The sequence below is a fragment of the Ranitomeya variabilis genome, chromosome 5 (genome assembly GCF_051348905.1).
Source record: "Ranitomeya variabilis isolate aRanVar5 chromosome 5, aRanVar5.hap1, whole genome shotgun sequence".
In the NCBI taxonomy this organism is placed as follows: domain Eukaryota; kingdom Metazoa; phylum Chordata; class Amphibia; order Anura; family Dendrobatidae; genus Ranitomeya; species Ranitomeya variabilis.
The window spans coordinates 423,744,904-423,772,839 of NC_135236.1; the positions used below are offsets into that span (position 1 = coordinate 423,744,904).

At 46.1% G+C, this 27,936-nt stretch overlaps 1 protein-coding gene across 1 annotated transcript in view; it reads left to right on the top strand.

The window, feature by feature from the left end:
* Positions 1–27,936, top strand: part of LOC143773712 (uncharacterized) — a 196,224-nt gene that overhangs the window by 155,113 nt on the left and 13,175 nt on the right. Inside the window, exon 3 of the mRNA XM_077261082.1 lies at positions 12,181–12,256. Within this exon, the coding sequence (XP_077117197.1) occupies positions 12,181–12,256 (76 nt within the window). The remainder of the gene's footprint in view (positions 1–12,180; positions 12,257–27,936) is intronic.

Sequence of the window (27,936 nt, forward strand, 5' to 3'; positions counted from 1 at the left end):
GACACAGCTGACCATGTGCATGGCGCCAGCCCATCAGGAAGATTGTCATTTTCTGGTGTTGCATAATTTGCATGATGCTATTGTGCTGGGTTTCCCATGGTTACAGGTGCATAATCCGGTATTAGATTGGAAATCTATGTCTGTGACTAGTTGGGGTTGTCAGGGGGTTCAAGGTGATGTTCCTTTGATGTCAATTGTCTCCTCCCCCTCTTCTGAAATTCCTGAGTTTTTGTCAGATTTCCAGGATGTATTCAATGAGCCCAAGTCCAGTTCCCTTCCACCGCATAGGGACTGTGATTGTGCTATTGACTTGATTCCAGGCTGTAAGTTCCCTAAGGGCCGACTTTTCAACCTGTCTGTGCCAGAACATACCGCCATGCGGAGCTATGTTAGGGAGTATTTGGAGAAGGGACATATTCGGCCATCTTCTTCACCATTGGGAGCAGGTTTTTTTTTTGTTGCCAAGAAGGATGGCTCCTTGAGACCCTGTATTGATTATCGCCTCTTGAATAAGATCACGGTCAAATTCCAATACCCTTTGCCTTTGCTTTCTGATCTGTTTGCTAGGATTAAGGGGGCTAGTTGGTTTACTAAGATTGACCTTCGAGGGGCATATAATCTTGTTCGTATTAAGCAGGGTGACGAATGGAAAACTGTGTTTAATACGCCCAAAGGCCATTTTGAATACCTTGTGATGCCATTCGGACTCTCTAATGCTCCATCTGTGTTTCAGTCCTTCATGCATGATATATTTCGGAATTATCTTGATAAATTCATGATTGTATATTTGGATGATATTTTGATTTTTTCAGATGATTGGGAGTCTCATGTGAAACAAGTCAGGATGGTATTTCAGATCCTTCATGATAATGCCTTGTTTGTGAAGTGGTCTAAGTGCATCTTTGGAGTACAGAAGGTTTTTTTTGGGGGCTTCATTTTTTCTCCCTCATCTATAGAAATGGATCCGGTTAAGGTTCAGGCCATTCATGATTGGATCCAGCCCACATCCGTGAAGAGCCTTCAGAAATTTTTGGGCTTTGCTAATTTTTATCGCCGTTTCATTGCCAACTTCTCCAGTGTGGTTAAACCCCTGACCGATTTGACGAAGAAAGGCGCTGATGTGACGAATTGGTCCTCTGCGGCTGTTTCTGCCTTTCAGGAGCTTAAACGCCGATTTACTTCTGCCCCTGTGTTGCATCAGCCGGATGTTTCTCTTCCTTTTCAGGTTGAGGTTGATGCTTCTGAGATTGGTTCCTTGATGAAACCGTGTGCCTTCTTTTCTCGAAAGTTTTCGCCTGCGGAACGCAATTATGATGTCGGCAATCGTGAGTTGTTCGCTATGAAGTGTGTTATGATACTAGTGGCTGAGGATCACAAAACGGACTAGCTAAGTTTATGAACATAGACACGAGCTCTAGGAAGGTGGAAACTGGACTGACCGCAAACCTGATCCTAACCAAAACACTAAAGGTAGCCGGTGAACGTGCCTAAAATCCTGGACGTCTCGACGCAGCCTGAGAAACTATCTACTCCTGGAGGGAAAGTAAGACCTCACTTGCCTCAAGAGAAATCACCCCAAAGATATAGGAAGCCCCCAACAAATAATAACGGTGAGGTAAGGGGAAAACACAAACGTAGAAATGAAAACAGATTCAGTAAATGAGGCCCGCTAATACTAGATAGCAGAAGACAGATAGGGAACTGTGCGGTCAGTAAAAACCCCTATGCAAAATATCCACGCTGAGAATACAAGAACCCCCACACCAACTAACGGTGTGAGGGGAGAAACTCAGCCCCCTAGAGCTACCAGCAAGCAAGGAAATCACATATTAGCAAGCTGGGAAAGAAACAAAAATAAACCAAGAAACATATGACCACTGATGGTCAAAAAATGAACCAAGCAAAACTTAGCTTGTCTTGAAGAGACTGATAACGAAGGACTGCAGGAGAGCTCCAAAATAGCACTGAAGACATTGACAGCAGGCAACAACTGAGAATCCAGGTGAACTAAATAGGAAACCAGCTAACAGATAACGAGACAGCTGATCAGCCTCAGACCTGCAGAATGACACAAAGAACCACCAGAGGGAGCCCGAAGACAGCACTCACACAGTACCAGTTGTGACCACAAGAGGGAGCCCAAAAACAGAGTTCACAACAGTACCCCCCCCTTGAGGAGGGGTCACCGAACCCTCATCAAAACCCCCAGGGCGATCAGGATGAGCCACATGGAAGGCATGAACCAAATCGGCCGCATGAACATCAGAGGCGACAACCCAGGAATTATCCTCCTGACCATAGCCCTTCCACTTAACCAAATACTGAAGCCTCCGTCTAGAAATACGAGAATCCAAGATCTTCTCCACCACGTACTCCAATTCGCCCTCAACCAGCACCGGAGCAGGGGGTTCAACAGAAGGAACCACAGGCACCACATACCTCCGCAACAAAGACCTATGGAACACGTTATGAATGGCAAACGACGCTGGGAGGTCCAAACGAAATGACACAGGGTTAAGGATTTCCAAAATCTTATAAGGACCGATGAAGCGAGGCTTGAATTTAGGAAAGGAAACCTTCATAGGAACATACCGAGAAGACAGCCATACCAAATCCCCAACAAGAAGTCGGGGACCCACACCGCGACGGCGGTTGGCAAAGCGCTGAGCCTTCTCCTGTGACAACTTCAAATTGTCCACCACATAGTTCCAAATCTGTTGCAACCTATCCACCACAGAATCCACCCCAGGACAGTCGGAAGGCTCAACCTGACCCGAGGAAAAACGAGGATGAAAACCAGAATTGCAGAAAAAAGGCGAAACCAAAGTAGCAGAACTAGCCCGATTATTAAGGGCAAACTCGGCCAATGGCAAAAAAGTCACCCAATCATCCTGATCAGCAGAAACAAAACATCTCAAATAAGTTTCCAAGGTCTGATTAGTTCGCTCGGTTTGGCCATTCGTCTGAGGATGGAAGGCCGACGAAAAAGACAAATCAATGCCCATCTTAGCACAAAAGATCCGCCAAAATCTGGACACAAACTGGGATCCTCTGTCAGACACAATATTTTCAGGGATGCCGTGCAAGCGAACCACATTCTGAAAAAATAGAGGAACCAAATCGGAGGAGGAAGGCAACTTAGGCAAGGGCACCAAATGGACCATTTTGGAAAAACGATCACACACCACCCAGATGACCGACATTCTCTGAGAGACTGGAAGATCCGAAATAAAATCCATGGAAATGTGCGTCCAAGGCCTCTTCGGGACAGGCAAAGGCAAAAGCAAACCGCTGGCACGAGAACAGCAAGGCTTAGCCTGAGCACAAATCCCACAGGACTGCACAAAGGAACGCACATCCCGCGACAAGGAAGGCCACCAGAAGGACCTAGCCACCAAATCTCTGGTACCAAAAATCCCAGGATGGCCTGCCAACACCGAAGAATGAACCTCGGAAATAACTCTGCTGGTCCATCTATCTGGGACAAACAGTCTCTCTGGTGGGCAACGGTCAGGTCTATCCGCCTGAAATTTCTGCAGCACTCGTCGCAAATCTGGGGAAATGGCAGACAAAATCACTCCCTCTCTGAGGATACCAGCCGGCTCTGAAACTCCCGGGGAGTCAGGCACAAAACTCCTAGAAAGAGCATCAGCCTTCACGCTCTTCGAACCAGGCAGGTACGAGACCACGAAATCGAAACGGGAGAAAAACAACGACCAACGAGCCTGTCTAGGATTCAGCCGCTTGGCAGACTCGAGATAAATCAGATTTTTGTGATCAGTTAAGACCACTACACGATGCTTAGCTCCCTCGAGCAAATGTCGCCACTCCTCAAATGCCCACTTCATAGCCAACAACTCCCGATTACCAACATCATAATTCCGCTTGGCAGGTGAAAACTTTCTTGAAAAGAAAGCACAAGGCTTCATCACAGAGCAATCAGAGCTTCTCTGTGACAAAACAGCCCCTGCTCCAATCTCAGAAGCATCAACCTCGACCTGAAAAGGAAGAGAGACATCAGGCTGACACAAAACTGGAGCCGAAGAAAACCGGCGCTTCAGCTCCCGAAAGGCTTCCACGGCCGCAGGGGACCAATTAGTCACATCAGAACCCTTCTTGGTCAAATCCGTCAAGGGTTTAACCACGCCAGAAAAATTAGCAATGAAGCGACGGTAAAAATTAGCAAAACCCAAGAACTTCTGAAGACTCTTAACAGATGTAGGCTGAGTCCAGTCATGAATAGCCTGGACCTTGACTGGGTCCATCTCAATAGTAGAAGGAGAAAAAATAAAACCCAAAAAGGAAACCTTCTGTACTCCGAAGAGACATTTTGAGCCCTTCACAAATAAGGCATTAGCACGCAGGACCTGAAATACCATCCTGACCTGCTTCACATGGGACTCCCAGTCCTCAGAAAAGACCAAAATGTCATCCAGATACACAATCATAAATTTATCCAGATATTCTCGGAAGATGTCATGCATGAAGGACTGGAACACAGAAGGAGCATTAGAGAGTCCAAAAGGCATCACCAAGTACTCAAAATGGCCTTCGGGCGTATTAAATGCTGTTTTCCATTCATCCCCCTGCTTAATGCGCACAAGGTTATACGCACCACGAAGATCTATCTTGGTGAACCAACTGGACCCCTTAATCCGAGCAAACTGATCAGACAACAATGGCAAAGGATACTGAAATTTGACCGTGATTTTATTTAGAAGACGATAATCTATACAAGGTCTCAGAGAACCATCCTTCTTGGCCACAAAAAAGAATCCTGCACCAAGAGGGGAGGAGGACGGGCGAATATGTCCCTTCTCTAAAGACTCCTTTATGTAGCTCCGCATTGCGGCATGTTCTGGTACAGACAAATTAAAAAGTCGTCCCTTAGGGAACTTACTACCAGGAATCAAATTTATAGCACAATCACAATCCCTGTGAGGAGGCAGGGCACCGGATCTGGGCTCGTCAAATACATCCTGGTAGTCCGACAAAAACTCAGGGACCTCAGAAGGAGTGGAAGAAGCAATTAATACCAAAGGAGCATCGCCATGAATCCCCTGGCAACCCCAACTTGACACAGACATAGCTTTCCAATCCAGAACTGGATTATGGGCCTGCAGCCATGGCAGACCCAACACGACAACATCATGCAAATTATGCAGCACAAGAAAGCGAATCACCTCCTGATGCACAGGAGTCATGCACATGGTAACTTGAGTCCAATATTGAGGCTTATTCTCAGCCAATGGTGTAGCATCAATTCCCCTCAGTGGAATAGGGAATTCCAAAGGCTCCAGGACAAAACCACAGCGCCTGGCAAATGACAAATCCATCAGATTCAGGGCAGCACCTGAATCCACAAAAGCCATAACCGAGTAGGATGACAAAGAACAAATTAAAGTAACAGACAAAATGAATTTAGGCTGTATAGTACCAATGGTGACAGGTTTAGCGATTTTTTTAACGCGCTTAGAGCATGCTGATATAACATGAGTTGAATCACCACAGTAAAAGCACAACCCATTTTGACGTCCATGATTTTGCCGCTCAATTCTGGTCAGAACTCGGTCACATTGCATAGACTCAGGTCTCTGTTCAGAAAACACCGCCAGATGGTGCGCAGATTTGTGCTCCCGCAAACGCCGATCAATCTGAATGGCCAAAGCCATTGAGTCATTCAGACCTGCAGGCGTGGGGAACCACACCATAACATTCTTAATGGCTTCAGAAAGACCTTCTCTGAAATTTGCAGCCAGGGCACACTCATTCCACTGAGTAAGCACCGACCATTTCCGAAATTTTTGACAATACACCTCAGCTTCATCCTGGCCCTGAGAAAGAGCCAGCAAGGCCTTTTCTGCCTGGTTCTCAAGATTAGGTTCCTCATAAAGCAGTCCAAGCGCCAGAAAAAACGCATCCACATTAAGCAATGCAGGATCTCCTGGCACCAGAGAGAAAGCCCAATCTTGAGGGTCGCCACGTAACAAGGAGATAACAATTTTAACTTGCTGAGCGGAATCACCAGAGGAACAAGGTCTCAAAGATAGAAATAATTTACAATTATTCTTAAAATTCAGAAACCTAGATCTATCTCCAGAAAACAACTCAGGAATAGGTATTTTTGGCTCTGACATAGGGCTATGAACAACAAAATCCTGAATGCTTTGCACCCTTGCAGCAAGATGATCCACACTAGAAGTCAGACTCTGAATATCCATGTCTGCAGCTGAACACAAAACCACCCAGAGATTAAGGGGATGAGAGAAGCTGGACAGACTGCAGCAAAGATAGAGGAAAAAAAAAAATTGTACTCAGGGCTTCTCTTATCCCACTTCTGCGATGCATTAAACACTTTAGGGCCTGCTGTACTGTTATGATCCTAGTGGCTGAGGATCACAAAACGGACTAGCTAAGTTTATGAACATAGACACGAGCTCTAGGAAGGTGGAAACTGGACTGACCGCAAACCTGATCCTAACCAAAACACTAAAGGTAGCCGGTGAACGTGCCTAAAATCCTGGACGTCTCGACGCAGCCTGAGAAACTATCTACTCCTGGAGGGAAAGTAAGACCTCACTTGCCTCAAGAGAAATCACCCCAAAGATATAGGAAGCCCCCAACAAATAATAACGGTGAGGTAAGGGGAAAACACAAACGTAGAAATGAAAACAGATTCAGCAAAAGAGGCCCGCTAATACTAGATAGCAGAAGACAGATAGGGAACTGTGCGGTCAGTAAAAACCCCTATGCAAAATATCCACGCTGAGAATACAAGAACCCCCACACCAACTAATGGTGTGAGGGGAGAAACTCAGCCCCCTAGAGCTACCAGCAAGCAAGGAAATCACATATTAGCAAGCTGGGAAAGAAACAAAAATAAACCAAGAAACACATGACCACTGATGGTCAAAAAATGAACCAAGCAAAACTTAGCTTGTCTTGAAGAGACTGATAACGAAGGACTGCAGGAGAGCTCCAAAATAGCACTGAAGACATTGACAGCAGGCAACAACTGAGAATCCAGGTGAACTAAATAGGAAACCAGCTAACAGATAACGAGACAGCTGATCAGCCTCAGACCTGCAGAATGACACAAAGAACCACCAGAGGGAGCCCAAAGACAGCACTCACACAGTACTAGTTGTGACCACAAGAGGGAGCCCAAAAACAGAGTTCACAACAGAAGTGGGCATTTGAGGAGTGGCGACATTGGCTTGAGGGGGCCAAGCACCGTACTGTGGTCTTGACCGATCATAAGAATCAGATTTAACTCGAGTCTGCCAAACGGCTGAATCCTAGTCAGGCCCGATGGTCCCTGTTTTTCTCCTGTTTTGATTTTGTGGTCTCGTATCTTCCGGGTTCTAAGAATGTTAAGGCTGATGCCCTCTCTAGGAGCTTTTTGCCTGATTCTCCTGGGGTCCTTGAGCCGGTCGGCATTCTGAAGGAGGGGGTGATTCTTTCTGCCATCTCCCCTGATTTACGACGGGTTCTTCAGGAATTTCAGGCTGATAAACCTGACCGCTGTCCAGTGGGGAAACTGTTTGTTCCTGACAGATGGACTAGTAAAGTGATTTCTGAGGTTCATTGTTCTGTGTTGGCTGGTCATCCTGGGATTTTTGGTACCAGAGATTTGGTTGGTAGGTCCTTTTGGTGGCCTTCTTTGTCATGGGATGTGTGTTCTTTTGTGCAGTCCTGTGGGACTTGTGCGTGGGCCAAGCCTTGCTGTTCCCGCGCTAGTGGGTTGCTTTTGCCTTTGCCGGTCCCTGAGAGGCCTTGGACGCATATTTCTATGGATTTTATTTCGGATCTTCCGGTTTCCCAGAGGATGTCTGTTATCTGGGTGGTTTGTGACCGGTTTTCTAAGATGGTTCATTTGGTACCTTTGCCTAAATTGCCTTCCTCTTCTGATTTGGTTCCGTTGTTTTTTCAGCATGTGGTTCGTTTGCATGGCATTCCGGAGAATATTGTGTCCGATAGAGGTTCCCAGTTTGTTTCTAGGTTTTGGCGGGCCTTTTGTGCTAGGCTGGGCATTGATTTGTCTTTTTCTTCCGCATTTCATCCTCAGACAAATGGCCAAACCGAGCGAACTAATCAGAATTTGGAAACTTATTTGAGATGCTTTGTGTCTGCTGATCAGGATGATTGGGTGGCTTTCTTGCCATTGGCCGAGTTTGCCCTTAATAATCGGGCTAGTTCTGCTACCTTGGTTTCACCCTTCTTTTGTAACTCTGGTTTTCATCCTCGTTTTTCTTCAGGGCAGGTTGAGCCTTCTGATTGTCCTGGGGTGGACTCTGTGGTTGACAGGTTGCAGCAAATTTGGGCTCATGTTGTTGACAATTTGGTGTTGTCTCAGGAGGGGGCTCAGCGTTTTGCTAACCGTCGTCGGTGTGTTGGTTCCCGGCTTCGGGTTGGGGATTTGGTCTGGTTGTCTTCCCGTCATGTTCCTATGAAGGTTTCTTCTCCTAAGTTCAAGCCTCGGTTTATTGGCCCTTATAGGATTTCTGAGATTATCATTCCAGTGTCTTTTCGTTTGGCCCTTCCAGCCTCTTTTTCCATCCATAATGTTTTTCATAGATCTTTGTTGCGGAGATATGTGGTGCCCCTTGTTCCCTCTGTTGATCCTCCTGCCCCGGTGTTGATTGATGGGGAGTTGGAGTATGTGGTTGAGAAGATTTTGGATTCTCGTTTTTCGAGGCGGAAGCTTCAGTATCTTGTCAAATGGAAGGGTTATGGCCAGGAGGATAATTCTTGGGTTGTTGCCTCCGATGTTCATGCTGAGGATTTTGTTCGTGCCTTTCATTTGGCTCGTCCGGATCGGCCTGGGGGCTCTGGTGAGGGTTCGGTGACCTCTCCTCAAGGGGGGGGTACTGTTGTGAATTCTGCTCTTGGGCTCCCTCCGGTAGTTATAAGTGGTAGCGCTGCTGTCTCTGGATCACAGCATTCATCAGGTGTGTCCACTTTTTGCAATTCTGACTGGGCTATTTAGTCTTGCTTGACCCTTTAGTCAGTGCCAGTTGTCCATTGTTCCTGGAGGATTCACATCCCTGCCTGGTCTCTCCTGCTTTGCTGTTCATTTCAACAAAGATAAGTTCTGGCCTTGATTTTTTGCAGTCCACATGCTGTGGGCCTTATTGTTCAGTTCTTTTCCATGTTTTTGTCTTGTCCAGCTTGGTCTGTATAAAGATTTGTTTAGCCAAGCTGGTATCTCTGGAGATGCAGATATACCCTCCATATCTTTAGTTAGATGTGGAGATTTTGTATTTTCTGTGGTGGATATTTTCTAGTGTTTTAATACTGACCGCATAGTACTCTGTCCTATCCTTTCTATTTAGCTAGAAGTGGCCTCCTTTGCTAAATGCTGATTTCAGTCTGTGTATGTTTTTCCCTCTCCTCTCACAGTCAATATTTGTGGGGGGCTGTCTATCCTTTGGGGATTTTCTCTGAGGCAAGATAGTTTTCCCTTTTCTATCTCTAGGGGTAATTAGTCCTCCGGCTGTGTCGAGATGTCTAGGGAGTGATAGGTACATTCCACGGCTACTTCTAGTTGCGGTGTTAAGTTCAGAGTCTGCGGTCAGTACAGGTACCACCTTCTCCAGAGTACGCCTCATGCTGCTCCTAGGCCAGCAGATCATAACACCGTGCCAAGCGAGTGTCCCCCAAGACCCGTAGCGGTTGAAACGCTACAATTGGTGGAGAATGGGGGCAAACAGTTCCCTAAGAAGCACATGTACGGTGCTGGCTGAGCCAGAGGAGTCGACGGTCTGACAACCGTGTGTTATGCTGATCGGGATCAGTGAGCAAAATGTGTTTGTGCTGTAATGCTGTAACTCGCCTGGGTTATGAAGGTGACAAGCGTCTTGCCGTGGATCGGCGGGTCCACGAAGTCTGCAGTGGAGCCGTCCAGAGCATTGTGGAGTGCGGCTGCACTTGCAGCAAGAGGTTCAGCAGCGGCTTGTGATTGCCAGCAGGAGCTGGTGAAGTGTTGAAGAAAAAAAAAAGAACATTTTTTTTTCTCTGTGCAGACTCTTAAAGGGCCAGTGCGACCCAAAGAGACATGGTTTTTTTTTCTCTGTACTGTGTGAACTGGTACTGTTGGGTGTACCCCAGGGAAGGAGCTGGTGTCCCTAAAAGGGGCGGAGTCCAAAAAGGGGGGTGGAGTTCCGCCAAATGGTGGTTTCCAAAAGATGGTTGTTAAAAGGGGTGGAGTTCCGCCAAATGGTGGTTTCCCAAAAAAAGGGGTGGAGTTCTGCCAAATGGTGGTTTCCAAAAAAGGGTGGAGTTCTGCCAAATGGTGGTTTCCAAAAAAAGGGTGGAGTTCTGCCAAATCATGGTTTCTCAAAAGGGGGCGGAGCGTCCCAAAAGGGTGATGCAGTCGGAATGTTGTCCGGGGCAAATTAATTGTTGGGTATGGAGGTTGGTGCGGAGAGTGCCCTTGTGGTTGACGGTCCTGGGTTGGGCGTGACCGGGGAAGAAGGTGGACGATCCCAACTTACGGACATGACATTGGTGGGAGACCTTGTTACAAAAATGTTGTGACTTGTCGGCTAAAGCTCAGGGTTTACATGTTGACCGCTGGGGCGGGGAAAAGACCTGACAAAGGTGTGATGATGAAGATGGTGTGTGATAAGTGTTCAACCCTACGGGTTTGAACAGAGGGGGGGAATATGTGGTATAGCGACCCCGGTGGCAGCTAGGGGGCGCTGTGTGTGCTCCTTGAGATATGCATTGAGGCATGTATATGGTGTGCAAGGACCTGTGGTGATGTCACGCTCACCTGACTAGCCATGTGAAAGGTACCTGGGTGTGGTTACACCTATGTAAAGGAGGTGTGTGGAGCACATGGTGGAATGTGAGTGTTTGTGAGTAAGTGTCCGTCAGGGTGGACACACTTCCGTGTGTCCTGGTAGGACACTGCAAAGTGGCCTGTGTGCTGGACGGTCCCAGGTGGGGACAGACGTCCTGGAAGCACACAGTGACCATTCCAGGCTGGAGAGCCTGCGTGCTGGACATAGCACGGACGGTTGGTGTTGGAGGCTCCGGCGAGTGGAGTCGTCCTGGAAGCACCTGGAGACCGTAGACCTGGGAGGTCTGTGTTGAGGACCTGGGACTGACCAGAAGTCAGTGTGAGTGAGAAACGTCTGATGGATACCTCTGTGGAGAAGAGGGATCCGGGAAACCTGTGCGGCACCAACAGGTAACGGGAAGGAACCGTGTGACACTGACCGGGGTCAGAGTGAGAGACATTGTGTATGGGCACCTCGGAGGCCAAGGGGTGTCCAGGAACCCGTCAAGGTTGCCAACGGGTAACGGTCTGAAAACCGTGTATAATGCTGACCGGGGTAAGAGACGAACTGTGGTAAAGATGAATATATGCAGACTGTGTTCAAACTGTTACCAAGTTCCTGTGGATGTAGTTTACATTATGAGAAATAAACCGAAAAGACTGTTTTTGATAGAAAACCGTGCCCGAGTGCTTTGATTCTGCTGCCAAGCGAGTGTTCCCCAAGACACGTAGTAGGCGCTATGCTACAATTAATAAAGATATCATAAGAAAGACAAAAGTACTTCAGTTTTAAAAGCTGAAATTATGATCTTAATTTTAATGTCTTTAACAAAAACTTTCACTTCACTTATATAAAGCTGAAGCCTGCTGCAGTCTGGAAATCTGTGACTTAAATTGAATTTTCAGTAACATACAGCAGGGACATACATGACAGTGGACACAGCTATTTCCCAATGCCGAAAATTGAATTCATGCCTCATTACAATAACACTGTATGGTATTTAAGAACAGGAATATGTGGATCAATAGTACATCAATATTATTCACACTTTACAAGCTTTAATACACAATTTCATGTGCTTTATTGGAACAAAAGTTTATGGCTCATAGCGTTGATTTCTGGAATAAATTTAGTGTCAGGAAAGTTATTTTTATTCCTATTTTAAGGATTTACAGCTCTGATTGGAACCTCACCTATCTGCAGAATTGAAGACCATGCAGTTCTGAGTGCATGTAACCGCTCCCATGCTGTTTGATAAGGGAAAAGACTAATTGAAAAAAGTTATAAAAATAAATTACAACAATTTGTCTTTATTAGAACACATCTTTTTTTGGGGTGATATGTTTGATGTGATACTAATTCAATGAACTGATCTGTTTGTCTTCCTTTCTAGGTCAGAACGCATCAAAGGATCAAACAAGTTGGTTCAGACTAAAGACATTGCAGGGTCATTTAGTTACTTAGAAGAAGTAAGCACAACTTGATTCTGATGAATAAATCCATGATTACACCTCCTAAATTCAATGTGGAATCTAAAAAGCATTTTTGTGTATGTCAGTCAGAGAGGGAACGTCGGGCATTTTTCTTACAAATTTGTTCAATCGGACTGAATTCAGATATCCATGTTTCACAGTCCGTATATAGACCACAGTGCCTGGATCCTCAATAAGTCTCCTAATTGAAACTAACAGCCTCATACATGCCCAGAGGCATATCTGGGGGGGATGGGGGCAGCAGTGGCATGCGCCCCGAGCACAGCCAGCGGAGGGTGCAGTGTCTCCCCTGGCAGCTGCAGTCTGTTGCCCCCTGGACTAGTAGTCAGACGTTCTCTGATCCAGCTGTCAAGGTCATGTAGTCAGGCTGCTGACATCACTCGCTGATGCCCAGAAGCGCAAAGAACATCTGTGGTAAGTGCTCCACCTGGAGCTGAAGACACTGAAGATTAAATGTAACCTCGGGGGGGAGGGAGATTTAATCCGTGGGGGTGATTTATTCGGTGGGGGAGATTTACTTTGTGGGGAGGAATTTAGTTTAATGGGAGAATATTTAAGGATACAAGTTTGGGGAGCAAGGAGGGACAGGTGCAGACACTATGGAAAGCAGGAAAGATTAGAAGCCACAGTATGAGGGGCAAGTTGGGAGTTGGGGGGCATGTATGAGGAAACAGTTTGGAGTAGTTTGGTGCATACACAGTATGGTGATTGGAAGAGATGGGTGCAGACACCGTATGGTGAGTGTGGGAATTGGTGCAGACACAGAATGGGGAGTATGGGTGCGAATGCAGAATGAAGAGTGAAGGAAGTGATGGGTGTAGACACAGTATAGTTAGTAGGGGGAGATTTGTGAGGAGACAGAATGATTAGCAGGGGGATGTGAGAGAAGACAGCTTGAGGAGGGAGGGGGAAATGTGTGAGGATACTATTGAGGGGAATAATGTGAGGAGACAGTATGAGGGGAGAAAAGCGTAAGTGGGCACAGAATAAAGACTGAGTAGTGTGGGGGTTCCATGGGGGGACAGTGTAAGGTCATAGCCAGGGAGAGGACGCGTGGTGAGGGGCATAGTATAGAGACTGCTCTATACGGGGGACACAGTGAAGCGGATCCCCAATATGGAAAGGAGTGTGGAGGGCTTGTATCATAAGAGGGACAATGTGTGGGTCATATTTTGTACATGAACTATAGTAAGGGGCAATTATTTATTCAGGTGCTTAGTATAGGGCAGATGTTTTTATTCAGAAGCATTATAATGGCACTGCTCTCTTTAAACCCATCGTGTGGGGATATGTTGCACAAGACTGGAGAAGATGGATACCTGCAGAGATGAGCTGTTGGTGAGAAAAGTCATCATGGTGTCTGGACAAAATTAAAATGAAAACAAAGAACGTCTCTGGTACCTAGATTTAAAAATGTTTGTGATACTAATGCTCATATAGTTATTTATGTTAGGAGCATTAAAGAGGTTGTCCAGGTTTGTGAGGAGTCTGCAGTAGTGATGAGTGAGTCTGCTCGCCACTACTCGGCGCTCGCCCGAGCATCCCAGTGCTCAGGATGCTCGGAGCTCGCCGAGCATTTCCAGCTCTGCTCGGCGGGAGCTTGGGTCCCTGCCCTGCATATTTGGTGCTCTTTAGAGAGCCAATGAACATACAATGATTGTCTGCCACACACTGTAATGCCGCATCCATGTTGGTTGTGGTGTTACAGTGATTGGCTGTCCACACAGCTTCATCTGGTCTGTATCAGACCTGGCGCCGCCATGCTCGTCACAGTCTACTACAGAATCAGGCAGTGTAGGGAGAGTTGCTGCTGAGCTAGGGTTTTTTTTGCTTCATACTTAGTGTGGGTATACCATATATTATACAGATATCCATCTAAACTAACATTCTTTCTGAGGACTAATAAAGCTGCAGAGATATCAGAGCTAGGCAGACAGGCAGTGTGTGTGGCAGACTGCAGTGCATATAGCAAGAGGGTGTCCATACCAGTTCTGTCTGCTGCTGCTGCCTATTACAGATATTTATAGACATAGCCCCAGGTATCAGGGGCCAGTAATATTCAGTAATTTTTTTTAGATCTTAATCCTGATTATTTTCCTTAAAAGCAATCCAGAGAACACCCTTTTTGTTCCCCATTTGCTTGTTGGCACTGCAGAATACAGCCTGATCCTTTACTTTAAACTGGAAAAATCCTACAGATGAAATGGAAGCAAATACCAGAGTAAAAGCTACAAAATCTTTATTGGGTTATTTATTTATTTATTTTTTTACATTTTTACAAAAATTTTTAAAAGCCTATTTGCACACAATAGAGATACACAAGCAAATTATGACTGCAGTATGCTGATCAATATCACAAATTAGGTATATACCCTGAAATTCTACTGTAATCAGAAGGATAGAGTAACACGTTTATCCGATAGTAAAAGTATACATAACTGATTCTAACACATATTGCTTCTGATAAATAACTCAGTAACAGAGAACTATTAAATCGCCTAACAAATCAATGCCTCTTATAGAAATTTTTTTTTTTCCAAAACATATTATATGCATACAGACTGATTTAGAGATGAAGGCAAAAAAAAGTGCTTGTGCTTATATACTAGCAAAGTGCATAATAATAATTATTATCCATGAAGTCCTTAGCCCCAACTCACGTTTCGCGTTAGCTTCTTCCGGGGGAATTTGTGTGTGCATGTGCAGGTTATGTATCACATTTACTTCTATCTCATTTGCAGTGTCTATGTGTGAGGATATGGATATGGGGTATATTGAATCCCCGATGCACTTGCATATGTACACTGGTATCGGATTGCTTTTTGGCTAATCTTTAGATCTGCACTCCTCTTAAAACTCCTATAGCATGGGCTCATTTATTGGTGGATAATAATTATTATTATGCACTTTGCTAGTATATAAGCACAAGCACTTTTTTTTGCCTTCACCTCTAAATCAGTCTGTATGCATATAATGTTTTGGAAAAAATTTTTTTCTATAAGAGGCATTGATTTGTTAGGAGATTTAATAGTTCTCTGTTACGGAGTTATTTATCAGAAAAAATATGTATTCGAATCAATTATGTATACTTACGTATACTATTGGATAAACATGTTACTCTATCCTTCTGATTACAGTAGAATTTCAGGGTATATACCTAATTTGTGATTGATCAGCATCCTGCAGTCATAATTTGCTTGTGTATCTCTATTGTGTGCAAATAGGCTTTTAAAAAAAATTTTAATTTTTTTTTTTTTTTTTTTTTAAATAACCCAATAAAGATTTTGTAGTTTGTACTCTGGTATTTGCTTCCGTTTCATCGGTAGGATTTTTTCATGACTGTGGGAAGTGCCATATATAGGCCAGTTCTACTGTATATGAATCTTTAAACTGGAGTTTGTCCGTCCCATGCATCACATATCAGAATGCTGAAAATTGTGCCATTTCAGGCCTCCATTTAAATATTTTTGCAGTGTCTTTGCCAAGTTATTGACACCAGTTTGCTGAACAAAAAAAATAGTTACCTACAGACCAGATATTTGAAACTGTGGTTTTACGTCACACGGATTACATATAAGATCGCTCCAAATTCATCCATTTGTAGTGAACGTGGAAAATACAGTATTGTCCTCCATTTCAAATGGGCAAGGCATGTGTCAAGGGATGGGGAACTGGACATGATGGTGAATGCAGAAGCCAAGGCCGTGGGCAAGCTGAAATTGTGCCACAACAAACACCCACATCTTCTCGCTTGACATTCCTGTCCCAATTACTAGGGGACCGCATCAGCACACCACTACTGAACCCAAAGCAGTGTCAATAGGTTGTTGGTTTGATAGCGGATAATGCTTCCAGTCACTTTGCCACCATCACCACCCTGTCTTCCACATGGTCAAGTCTCAGTAGCCATGAGTCTGGACCACATATTCCTCACCCTGATCATCCTTCCTCCCATCAGGCCGAGTGCCCAGAGACAACTAATCCCACACTTGGACACTCCGAAGAGCTGTTCTCTTTTCCATTTAGAGTTTCGGGCTTCTTGCCCGGTCAACTTGAAGCGGGGCAAGAGGAGATCGCTTGTAGTGATGCCCAAATATTTGAGCAAATTTCAAAAAAACTGACTGTCACATCCAAACATAGAATAGGTGTGAACAGGTGCTTACTTAGAGTCACCAACTCATATAAAATAAAATAAATAAGGCAGCACTCTGTAGCGCCATAGCTTGCAAACATGAAATATGAAAATTGAGTTGCATTACTGCACTAGAAATATGAAAAATTGAGAAAGCTTAGCGCATAAATTGGCCAATTCATGTGTACCTGGAAGCCATGTTAAGACGCTTCTCGTTTCCATGACCTAACAATGCCAATCCTCTCTTAGAATAAATATCTTCACCTGTATGGGAACCTGTGAATCCTCTCTTAGACTGAAATCTATATCTCTGTTGAGGGGTAAGGTCCTGCTGTGATTAAAAACGCATGAGGCTAAGAGGCGGAGTGCTCAGTCAGAAGGCTAATGAATACAAATTTCAAAAAACTAACCATCACATCCAAACAGACTAGGTGTGAACAGGTGCTTACCTAAAGTCACCAACTCATATACAATCAAATAAATAAGGCAGCATTCTGTAGCGCCATAGCTTGCAAACCTGAAATATGAAAATTTAATTGCATTACTGCACTAGAAATATGAAAAATTGAGAAAGCTTAGCGCATAAATTGGCCAATTCATGTGTACCTGGAAGCCATGTTAAGGCGTTTCTTGTTTCCAGGACATGAATTGGCCAAATGTTAAAGGCTTCTTTCAGAGATGGGTCCCTATGTTGGGCACTCCCAAAATTCTCACCGGTAACCCCTAACTTTGGAATGTCAGATACAGGGGACACTTCTTCCTCATCCCCCACAAGGACACAAAAGGGAAACCCGTCTGCCTCTGAGTGTGGTGATAACTTATTAAGGTTCCCTGGTTCCCTATTCATGATAGTGACCTCAGAACCCTTCCCCCACAGATCCCAAAATAAACAAAATTCCAGGCCTATTATTATAGGGTGCAACAAGTCCCAAACGTCGCCGACCTCATGGGACTCAGTACCGTGGGGCCTTTCCATGTCCACTCTGGCCATATGGTAGTCCTTTGCATCACCATGTAAGCACCGAATGCCAACCTTTTTCCCCAGGATCAGTTTGAGAGGAAAAGTGGCCCTCACGAGGGTCACTAAGCTCCTATTGGAATCTAGCAGTGCTGTTACCCCTCCACTATTCACCTTCATGGGACACGCTTGAGGCCCCTCGTTGAGTGGAGAGTTCACACTGCAGGCCGGATATGCATATGAACTACGGCGTCCCATGCTGCAGTCCATCTGCTCAGTGGTCAGGGGACAACAGGTGGCTATATGTCCTGGCCTGTGGCACCTCAGCAACTAACATAACCCGTAGGGACCTTGGACACCACCTCCCCGCCCCTTTGGACCTTGGGTGCTCCACCCCCTTTTGGGACCCCCAGTATGGAGTGGGCTGCTTTCCCATGGAACCTTCCTGTTGTGAATTTGCTTTTTGCTCCCTCTAGTGGTTACTAGTTTTTTGACTCTGGTTTTTCTGTCATTCCTTTTATCCGCACCTGGGTCGTTAGTTAGGGGTGTTGCTATATAAGCTCCCTGGACCTTCAGTTCTATGCCTGGCATCGTAGTTATCAGAGCTAGTCTGCTGTGCTCTTGTCTACTGATCCTGGTTCCAGTTATATCAGCTAAGTCTGCCTTTTGCTTTTTGCTATTTGTTTTGGTTTTGTATTTTTGTCCAGCTTGTTCCTAATCTATATCCTGACCTTTGCTGGAAGCTCTAGGGGGGCTGGTGTTCTCCCCCCGGACCGTTAGACGGTTCGGGGGTTCTTGAATTTCCAGTGTGGATTTTGATAGGGTTTTTGTTGACCATATAAGTTACCTTTCTTTATTCTGCTATTAGTAAGCGGGCCTCTCTGTGCTAAACCTGGTTCATTTCTGTGTTTGTCATTTCCTCTTACCTCACCGTCATTATTTGTGGGGGGCTTCTATCCAGCTTTGGGGTCCCCTTCTCTGGAGGCAAGAAAGGTCTTTGTTTTCCTCTACTAGGGGTAGCTAGATTCTCCGGCTGGCGCGTGTCATCTAGAATCAACGTAGGAATGATCCCCGGCTACTTCTAGTGTTGGCGTTAGGAGTAGATATATGGTCAACCCAGTCACCACTGCCCTATGAGCTGGATTTTTGTATTCTGCAGACTTCCACGTTCCTCTGAGACCCTCGCCATTGGGGTCATAACAGTTTGCCAGGCCAGTATTAAATGTTTAATGCATTGCAGAAGAGGGATTATAAGAAAGAAGATTCTGAGTTTTTTTTTTTCTTCTCTTTTTCCCCTTTACCTCAGAGTGGCTATGCTTGCTGCAGACATGAATGTCCAGACCTTGATTACAAGTGTGGACCAGCTGGCCACTCGTGTGCAGGGCATACAAGATTATGTTATCAGAAATCCTAGGTCAGAACCTAAAATACCGATTCCTGAACTGTTTTCCGGAGACAGGTTTAAGTTTAGGAATTTCGTGAATAATTGTAAATTGTTTTTGTCCCTGAGACCCTGTTCATCTGGAGATTCTGCTCAGCAAGTAAAAATTGTTATTTCGTTCTTACGGGGCGACCCTCAGGATTGGGCTTTTTCGCTGGCGCCAGGAGATCCGGCATTGGCTGATCTTGATGCGTTTTTTCTGGCGCTCGGTTTACTTTATGAGGAACCCAATCTTGAGATTCAGGCAGAAAAGGCCTTGCTGGCTATGTCTCAGGGGCAGGACGAGGCTGAAGTGTATTGCCAAAAATTTCGGAAATGGTCCGTGCTGACACATTGGAACGAGTGTGCACTGGCCGCTAATTTTAGAAATGGCCTTTCTGAAGCCATTAAGAATGTTATGGTGGGTTTTCCCATTCCCACAGGTCTGAATGATACTATGGCACTGGCTATTCAAATTGACCGGCGGTTGCGGGAGCGCAAAACCGCAAATTCCCTCATGGTGTTGTCTGAACAGACACCTAATTCGGTGCAATGTGATAGAAAAACCGCAAATTCCCTCATGGTGTTGTCTGAACAGACACCTGATTTAATGCAATGTGATAGAATCCTGACTAGAAATGAGCGGAAAATTCATAGACGCCGGAATGGCTTGTGCTACTACTGTGGTGATTCTACACATGTTATCTCAGCATGCTCTAAACGTATAGCTAAGGTTGTTAGTCCTGTCACCGTTGGTAATTTGCAACCTAAATTTATTCTGTCTGTAACTTTGATTTGCTCACTGTCATCTTATCCTGTCATGGCGTTTGTAGATTCAGGTGCTGCCCTGAGTCTCATGGATCTCTCATTTGCTAAGCGCTGTGGTTTTACTCTTGAACCATTAGAAAATCCTATTCCTCTTAGGGGTATTGATGCTACACCATTGGCAGCAAATAAACCGCAGTATTGGACACAGGTTACCATGTGCATGACTCCTGAACACCGCGAGGTGATACGTTTCCTGGTTTTACATAAAATGCATGATTTGGTTGTTTTAGGGCTGCCATGGTTACAGACCCATAATCCAGTCCTGGACTGGAAGGCTATGTCAGTCTCAAGTTGGGGCTGTCGTGGTATTCATGGGGATTCCCTGCCTGTGTCTATTGCTTCCTCTACGCCTTCGGAAGTTCCGGAGTATTTGTCTGATTATCAGGATGTCTTCAGTGAGTCTGAGTCCAGTGCACTGCCTCCTCATAGGGACTGTGACTGTGCTATAGATTTGATCCCAGGCAGTAAATTTCCTAAGGGAAGACTGTTTAATCTGTCGGTACCTGAACATACCGCTATGCGTTCATATATCAAGGAGTCTCTGGAGAAAGGACATATTCGTCCGTCTTCTTCCCCTCTTGGTGCGGGATTCTTTTTTGTGGCAAAAAAGGACGGATCTTTGAGACCTTGTATTGATTATCGGCTTTTGAATAAGATCACTGTCAAGTTTCAGTATCCTTTACCGCTGTTGTCTGACTTGTTTGCCCGGATTAAGGGTGCCAAGTGGTTCACCAAGATAGACCTTCGTGGTGCGTACAACCTTGTGCGCATTAAGCAAGGTGATGAATGGAAAACCGCATTCAATACGCCCGAAGGTCATTTTGAGTACTTGGTGATGCCTTTTGGGCTCTCCAATGCGCCTTCAGTTTTTCAGTCCTTTATGCATGACATTTTCCGGAAGTATCTGGATAAATTTTTGATTGTTTATCTGGATGATATTTTGGTTTTTTCTGATAATTGGGATTCGCATGTGGAGCAGGTCAGGTTGGTCTTTAAAATTTTGCGTGAAAATTCTTTGTTTGTCAAGGGCTCAAAGTGTCTCTTTGGTGTACAGAAGGTTCCCTTTTTGGGGTTCATTTTTTCCCCTTCTGCTGTGGAGATGGACCCAGTCAAGGTCCGAGCTATTCTTGATTGGACTCAGCCCTCGTCAGTTAAGAGTCTTCAGAAGTTCTTGGGCTTCGCTAACTTCTACCGTCGTTTTATCGCTAATTTTTCTAGCATTGTGAAACCTTTGACGGATATGACCAAGAAGGGCTCCGATGTAGCTAACTGGGCTCCTCCTGCCGTGGAGGCTTTCCAGGAGTTGAAACGCCGGTTTACTTCGGCGCCTGTTTTGTGCCAGCCTGACGTCTCACTTCCCTTTCAGGTTGAGGTGGATGCTTCGGAGATTGGGGCAGGGGCCGTTTTGTCGCAGAGAGGCTCTGGTTGCTCTGTTATGAAACCTTGTGCCTTTTTCTCTAGGAAGTTTTCGCCTGCCGAGCGAAATTATGATGTGGGCAATCGGGAGTTGTTGGCCATGAAATGGGCATTTGAGGAGTGGCGTCATTGGCTCGAGGGTGCTAAGCATCGTGTGGTGGTCTTGACTGATCACAAAAATCTGATGTATCTCGAGTCTGCTAAACGCCTTAATCCGAGACAGGCCCGCTGGTCATTGTTTTTCTCCCGCTTTGATTTTGTTGTCTCGTATTTACCAGGTTCAAAGAATGTGAAGGCCGATGCTCTTTCTAGGAGCTTTGTGCCTGATGCTCCTGGAGTCGCTGATCCTGTTGGTATTCTTAAAGATGGAGTTATCTTGTCAGCTATTTCTCCGGATCTGCGACGTGTGTTGCAGAGATTTCAGGCTGATAGGCCTGAGTCTTGTCCACCTGACAGACTGTTTGTCCCGGATAAGTGGACCAGCAGAGTCATTTCCGAGGTTCATTCCTCGGTGTTGGCAGGTCACCCGGGAATTTTTGGCACCAGAGATCTGGTGGCCAGGTCCTTTTGGTGGCCTTCCTTGTCAAGGGATGTGCGGTCATTTGTGCAGTCCTGTGGGACTTGTGCTCGAGCTAAGCCCTTGCCTGTCCCGAAGAGACCTTGGACACATATCTCCATGGATTTCATTTCTGATCTTCCGTTATCTCAGGGCATGTCCGTTATCTGGGTGATATGTGATCGCTTTTCCAAGATGGTCCATTTGGTTCCTTTGCCTAAGCTGCCTTCCTCTTCCGATCTGGTTCCTGTGTTTTTTCAGAACGTGGTTCGTTTGCACGGCATCCCTGAGAATATTGTGTCAGACAGAGGATCCCAGTTCGTTTCCAGGTTCTGGCGATCCTTTTGTAGTAGGATGGGCATTGATTTGTCGTTTTCGTCTGCTTTCCATCCTCAGACTAATGGACAGACGGAGCGAACTAATCAGACTTTGGAGGCTTATTTGAGGTGTTTTGTCTCTGCTGATCAGGACGATTGGGTGACATTCTTGCCGTTGGCTGAGTTTGCCCTTAATAATCGGGCTAGTTCCGCCACCTTGGTTTCGCCTTTTTTCTGCAACTCTGGTTTCCATCCTCGTTTTTCTTCGGGTCATGTGGAGCCTTCTGACTGTCCTGGGGTGGATTCTGTGGTGGATAGGTTGCAGCAGATCTGGAATCATGTGGTGGACAACTTGAAGTTGTCACAGGAGAAGGCTCAGCGCTTTGCCAACCGCCGCCGCGGTGTGGGTCCCCGACTACGCGTTGGGGATTTGGTATGGCTTTCTTCCCGCTTTGTTCCTATGAAGGTCTCCTCTCCCAAATTTAAACCTCGTTTTATTGGGCCTTACAAGATATTGGAAATCCTTAATCCTGTATCTTTTCGTCTGGATCTTCCTGTGTCGTTTGCTATTCACAATGTATTTCATAGGTCCTTGTTGCGGCGGTACATTGTGCCTGTAGTTCCTTCTGCTGAGCCTCCTGCTCCGGTGTTGGTTGAGGGCGAGTTGGAGTACGTGGTGGAGAAGATCTTGGATTCTCGCCTCTCCAGGCGGAGGCTTCAGTACCTGGTCAAGTGGAAGGGCTATGGTCAGGAGGATAATTCCTGGGTGGTCGCCTCTGATGTTCATGCGGCCGATTTAGTTCGTGCCTTTCATGCCGCTCATCCTGATCGCCCTGGTGGTCGTGGTGAGGGTTCGGTGACCCCTCACTAAGGGGGGGGTACTGTTGTGAATTTGCTTTTTGCTCCCTCTAGTGGTTACTAGTTTTTTGACTCTGGTTTTTCTGTCATTCCTTTTATCCGCACCTGGGTCGTTAGTTAGGGGTGTTGCTATATAAGCTCCCTGGACCTTCAGTTCTATGCCTGGCATCGTAGTTATCAGAGCTAGTCTGCTGTGCTCTTGTCTACTGATCCTGGTTCCAGTTATATCAGCTAAGTCTGCCTTTTGCTTTTTGCTATTTGTTTTGGTTTTGTATTTTTGTCCAGCTTGTTCCTAATCTATATCCTGACCTTTGCTGGAAGCTCTAGGGGGGCTGGTGTTCTCCCCCCGGACCGTTAGACGGTTCGGGGGTTCTTGAATTTCCAGTGTGGATTTTGATAGGGTTTTTGTTGACCATATAAGTTACCTTTCTTTATTCTGCTATTAGTAAGCGGGCCTCTCTGTGCTAAACCTGGTTCATTTCTGTGTTTGTCATTTCCTCTTACCTCACCGTCATTATTTGTGGGGGGCTTCTATCCAGCTTTGGGGTCCCCTTCTCTGGAGGCAAGAAAGGTCTTTGTTTTCCTCTACTAGGGGTAGCTAGATTCTCCGGCTGGCGCGTGTCATCTAGAATCAACGTAGGAATGATCCCCGGCTACTTCTAGTGTTGGCGTTAGGAGTAGATATATGGTCAACCCAGTTACCACTGCCCTATGAGCTGGATTTTTGTATTCTGCAGACTTCCACGTTCCTCTGAGACCCTCGCCATTGGGGTCATAACACCTTCCATCCCCTGGTATCTCTCGACCAGTTACGACCAGTACATCGGCATTCCGGAGATCACCGTGGGCAACCCAAGTCTGTAAGGGCCTTGGCAGGGAGTGCACAAACCGGTCCATAACCACCCATTCTACCATCTGCGCAGGCATAGATAACTCTGGCTGCAGCCACTTTTGGACCAGATGCAATAGGTCAAACATTTGGGAACATGGTGGTTTGTACCGGTGATACACCCAATGGTGAATCCGCTGTACCCTGAGAGTCAATGTTACACCCAAGCAGGCAAGAATGTCCATTTTTAGCTTGCCATACTCTTTAGCATCCTGCAAAGCTAAATCATAGTATGCTTTCTGGGGTTCCCCCGTCAAGTATGGTGCCAGTACCTCTGCCCACTGCTCTGGCGGGAGTTTCTCTCTCTTGGCCACCCTTTCAAACACCGCCAGGAAAGCCTCAACATTGCAATTCTCCATTGTAGATTCTTCAGCCTCAACACTGCAATTCTCCACTGCAGGTTCTTCAGCCACAACACTGCAATTCTCCACTGCAGGTTCGTCAGCCTCAACACAGCAATTCTCCACTGCAGGTTCTTCAGCTTCAACATTGAAATTCTCCACTGCAGGTTCTTCAGCCACAACACTGCAATTCTCCTCTGCAGGTTCTTCAGCTTCAACACTGCAATTCTCCACTGCAGGTTCTTCAGCTTCAACACTGCAATTCACTGCAGGTTCTTCAGCTTCAATATTGCAATTCTGCACTGCAGGTTCTTCAGCTTCAACATTAAAATTCTCCACTGCAGGTTCTTCAGCCTCAACATCCCCAGGAGTCATTCTCTGCAAAGCCCGTCTTACCGCTTTCCGGACAAGAGCGTCATCAGCCAGACCTGGGGTTGGGGCGCTCATCCTGCCCTGGATGGCGGTCGCCAGAAGCTGCATCTGCTACCGCTGCTCCAGCTGGCTCTGCTGGATCTGTTGTAACAACAGCCTGTTGGCTTCTTGATACTGCTGCTGTGATTGGACCAGGTGTTTCAGCAAGTCCTCCATTTTGTGTGGCGATGCTTGCTGGCTCGCAACAAACTTGACCCAGGACATGCAGTCCTTCCTGTAGCAGTCTCATGTCTCTGCTGGGAACGCTGCCCGCACTCTCCACCAATTTTAGGGGTTGTACTTGCTCAGGTGCGTCAGGAGGAAAACAGGAGGCACGTTCCTTTAAAAGTTCATGTGAGTTTATTTCTTCATAAACCCCAGAAGCACAAACAGAATATAAATAGCCTTTAGCTCAGGCAAAACAAAGTATAAATGTCCATAGCAGGGTTCTGCTCCTCCACGCCTGTGGGCACACAGGCTGGGATAATGTCCAGTACTTCAGGCTTAGTCTGGAGCCTCACACACAGGAGGCCTTCTCTCTCCCCCAACACACAGACCATGTGCCAAACAACAGCCACCATTATGTAGGTTGTAATCACACCCAGAGGCAGGGGCTGGCTGGCACTTTTCAGCCTGGGGGGCAATCACAAGGCAGTGGCCCTCGAGTTGCGGTGGCCCTCCTTTTCCCTGCTTACCTCTGACCATTGCATTAAAGCAGCAGACATAACAGGCTTTAAAAACAGGCTGGTACAGAGATATGGGAACAGAACTGAGCTTGCTGCATAGATATGGGAGCAGAACCGAGCTTACTACAGAGATATGGGAGCAGAACCGAGCTTACTACAGAGATATGGGAGCAGAACCGAGCTTACTACAGAGATATTGGAGCAGAACAGAGCTTCCTATAGAGATATAGGAGCAGAACAGAGCTTACTGCAGAGATATGGGAGCAGAACGGAGCTTACTACAGACATATGGGAGCAGAACGGAGCTTACTACAGACATATGGGCGCAGAACGGAGCTTACTACAGAGCAGTATAATATAGTAAAATATATAGATGAATTAGAAATGGCGACACACGCAAACGTCATCTGCATTAGTAATACATGCACCATTACATAATTAGTTGTAGGCTGGGTTCACAAGAGTGAAGTTTACATTCTGTATACGCACCACAACCTCCAGCCTCGCGGAGGGTATCCCTCCTGTAAACCCAGCCTGACGGGGACAACCCCTTATAAATGGAAGTGTGCTCCTCTAAACCATGCAATCACTGCCAATCCTCCAACCGTAAGTGGTGAATTTCCAGAGCTGGGAAATGGAATTTCAATATTAGAACACGTCAACTTTGGTTCCCGTCCCTCCTCAAGGAAGTAAGGCAGACAGGTGTGATAAGACTATTAGAAAAACTACTGCCACACACACGGCAGTACATACTGGCAGAAGTGTGAGGGCATTAGTGCCTGTGTATGGACATGTCAGAGGCTAGAGAGAAGAAAGCTTGGTCCCTCTTGGCTTCTGGCAATGTTTTACCTCAGCTCACATTTGGGCCATACCATTGTAAAACAGGTAGACACATTTACCCACTGACCCTACTATTCATAAGGAACTGCTGTCTACCCCTTAGTTGCCCACTGTATATAGTCAGTGTGGGGATGTGGGCTACAGAACAACACAGGGCGATGACACTGCTACCTGAACCCTTCAGCTGCCCCACAATATGCAGGGAGTAAAACCAGTACAAAGTATGGCAGCCTCCCTGCAGAGCTGTCCAGGGCCGGACTGGGACAAAAAAGGAGCAATGCCACACAAACCCCACCAGCCCACAGACTATAAAGGTACCTTCACACTCAGCAACTTTACAACGATATCGCTAGCGATCTGTGACGTTGCAGCGTCCTGGATAGCGATCTCGTCGTGTTTGACACGCAGCTGCGATCTGGATCCTGCTGTGATATCGCTGGTCGGAGCTAGAAGTCCAGAACTTTATTTGGTCGTCAGGTCGGCGTGTATCGTCATGTTTGACATCAAAAGCAACGATGTCCGCAATGTTTTACATGGAGCTAACGACCTGTGAGAACGATAAGTGAGTCACCGTTACGTCACAGGATCGCTCCTGCATCGTTCTGGAGCTGCTGTGTTTGACGTCTCTACAGCGACCTAAACAGCGACGCTGCAGCGATCGGCTCGTTGTCTATATCGCTGCAGCGTCGCTGAGTGTGACGGTACCTTAACACTCCCCCCACACCCGATCAGTGGATTTTCCTATACTGTGTTGTGCCCTTCAACGCTCCTCTTAAAGGCGTTATTTGAAGAGCTATGTGTGAATGTCGCCACAGTGCCCACGATTGATCGCTTCTTTAGAGCGCCGGTTCTCGAGATCATGGGGGTCCCAGCGGTCGGACCCCAGCAACTACAAAGTTCTCGGGAAAGGGGATTACTTGGTATAATCCATTTAAATGTGTTTTCCAATATATATATATTTTATTTTCCCATAGTATTCCTGAAAATAATAAACCAATATTAACTCTCCCAAAGACCAATGTCGCCTATCCGAGAACAGGACAGGAACAGGATTGGCAGGAGGAATGGTACTGTGCAGTGTATATATACAGGACAGGTGGAGGGTACTGTGCAGTGTATATATACAGGAGGAGTGGTACTGTGCAGTGTATATATACAGGAGGAGTGGTACTGTGCAGTGTATATATACAGGAGGAGTGGTACTGTGCAGTGTATATATACAGGAGGAGTGGTACTGTGCAGTGTATATATACAGGAGGAGTGGTACTGTGCAGTGTATATATACAGGACAGGAGGAGTGGTACTGTGCAGTGTATATATACAGGACAGGAGGAGTGGTACTGTGCAGTGTATATATACAGGACAGGTGGAGGGTACTGTGCAGTGTATATACAGGAGGAGTGGTACTGTGCAGTGTATATATACAGGAGGAGTGGTACTGTGCAGTGTATATATACAGGAGGAGTGGTACTGTGCAGTGTATATATACAGGACAGGAGAAATGGTACTGTGCAGTGTATATATACAGGACAGGAGGAGTGGTACTGTGCAGTGTATATATACAGGACAGGTGGAGGGTACTGTGCAGTGTATATACAGGAGGAGTGGTACTGTGCAGTGTATATATACAGGAGGAGTGGTACTGTGCAGTGTATATATACAGGAGGAGTGGTACTGTGCAGTGTATATATACAGGACAGGAGGAGTGGTACTGTGCAGTGTATATATACAGGACAGGTGGAGGGTACTGTGCAGTGTATATACAGGAGGAGTGGTACTGTGCAGTGTATATATACACGAGGAGTGGTACTGTGCAGTGTATATATACAGGACAGGAGGAATGGTACTGTGCAGTGTATATATACAGGACAGGTGGAGTGGTACTGTGCAGTGTATATACAGGAGGAGTGGTACTGTGCAGTGTATATATACAGGACAGGTGGAGGGTACTGTGCAGTGTATATACAGGAGGAGTGGTACTGTGCAGTGTATATATACAGGAGG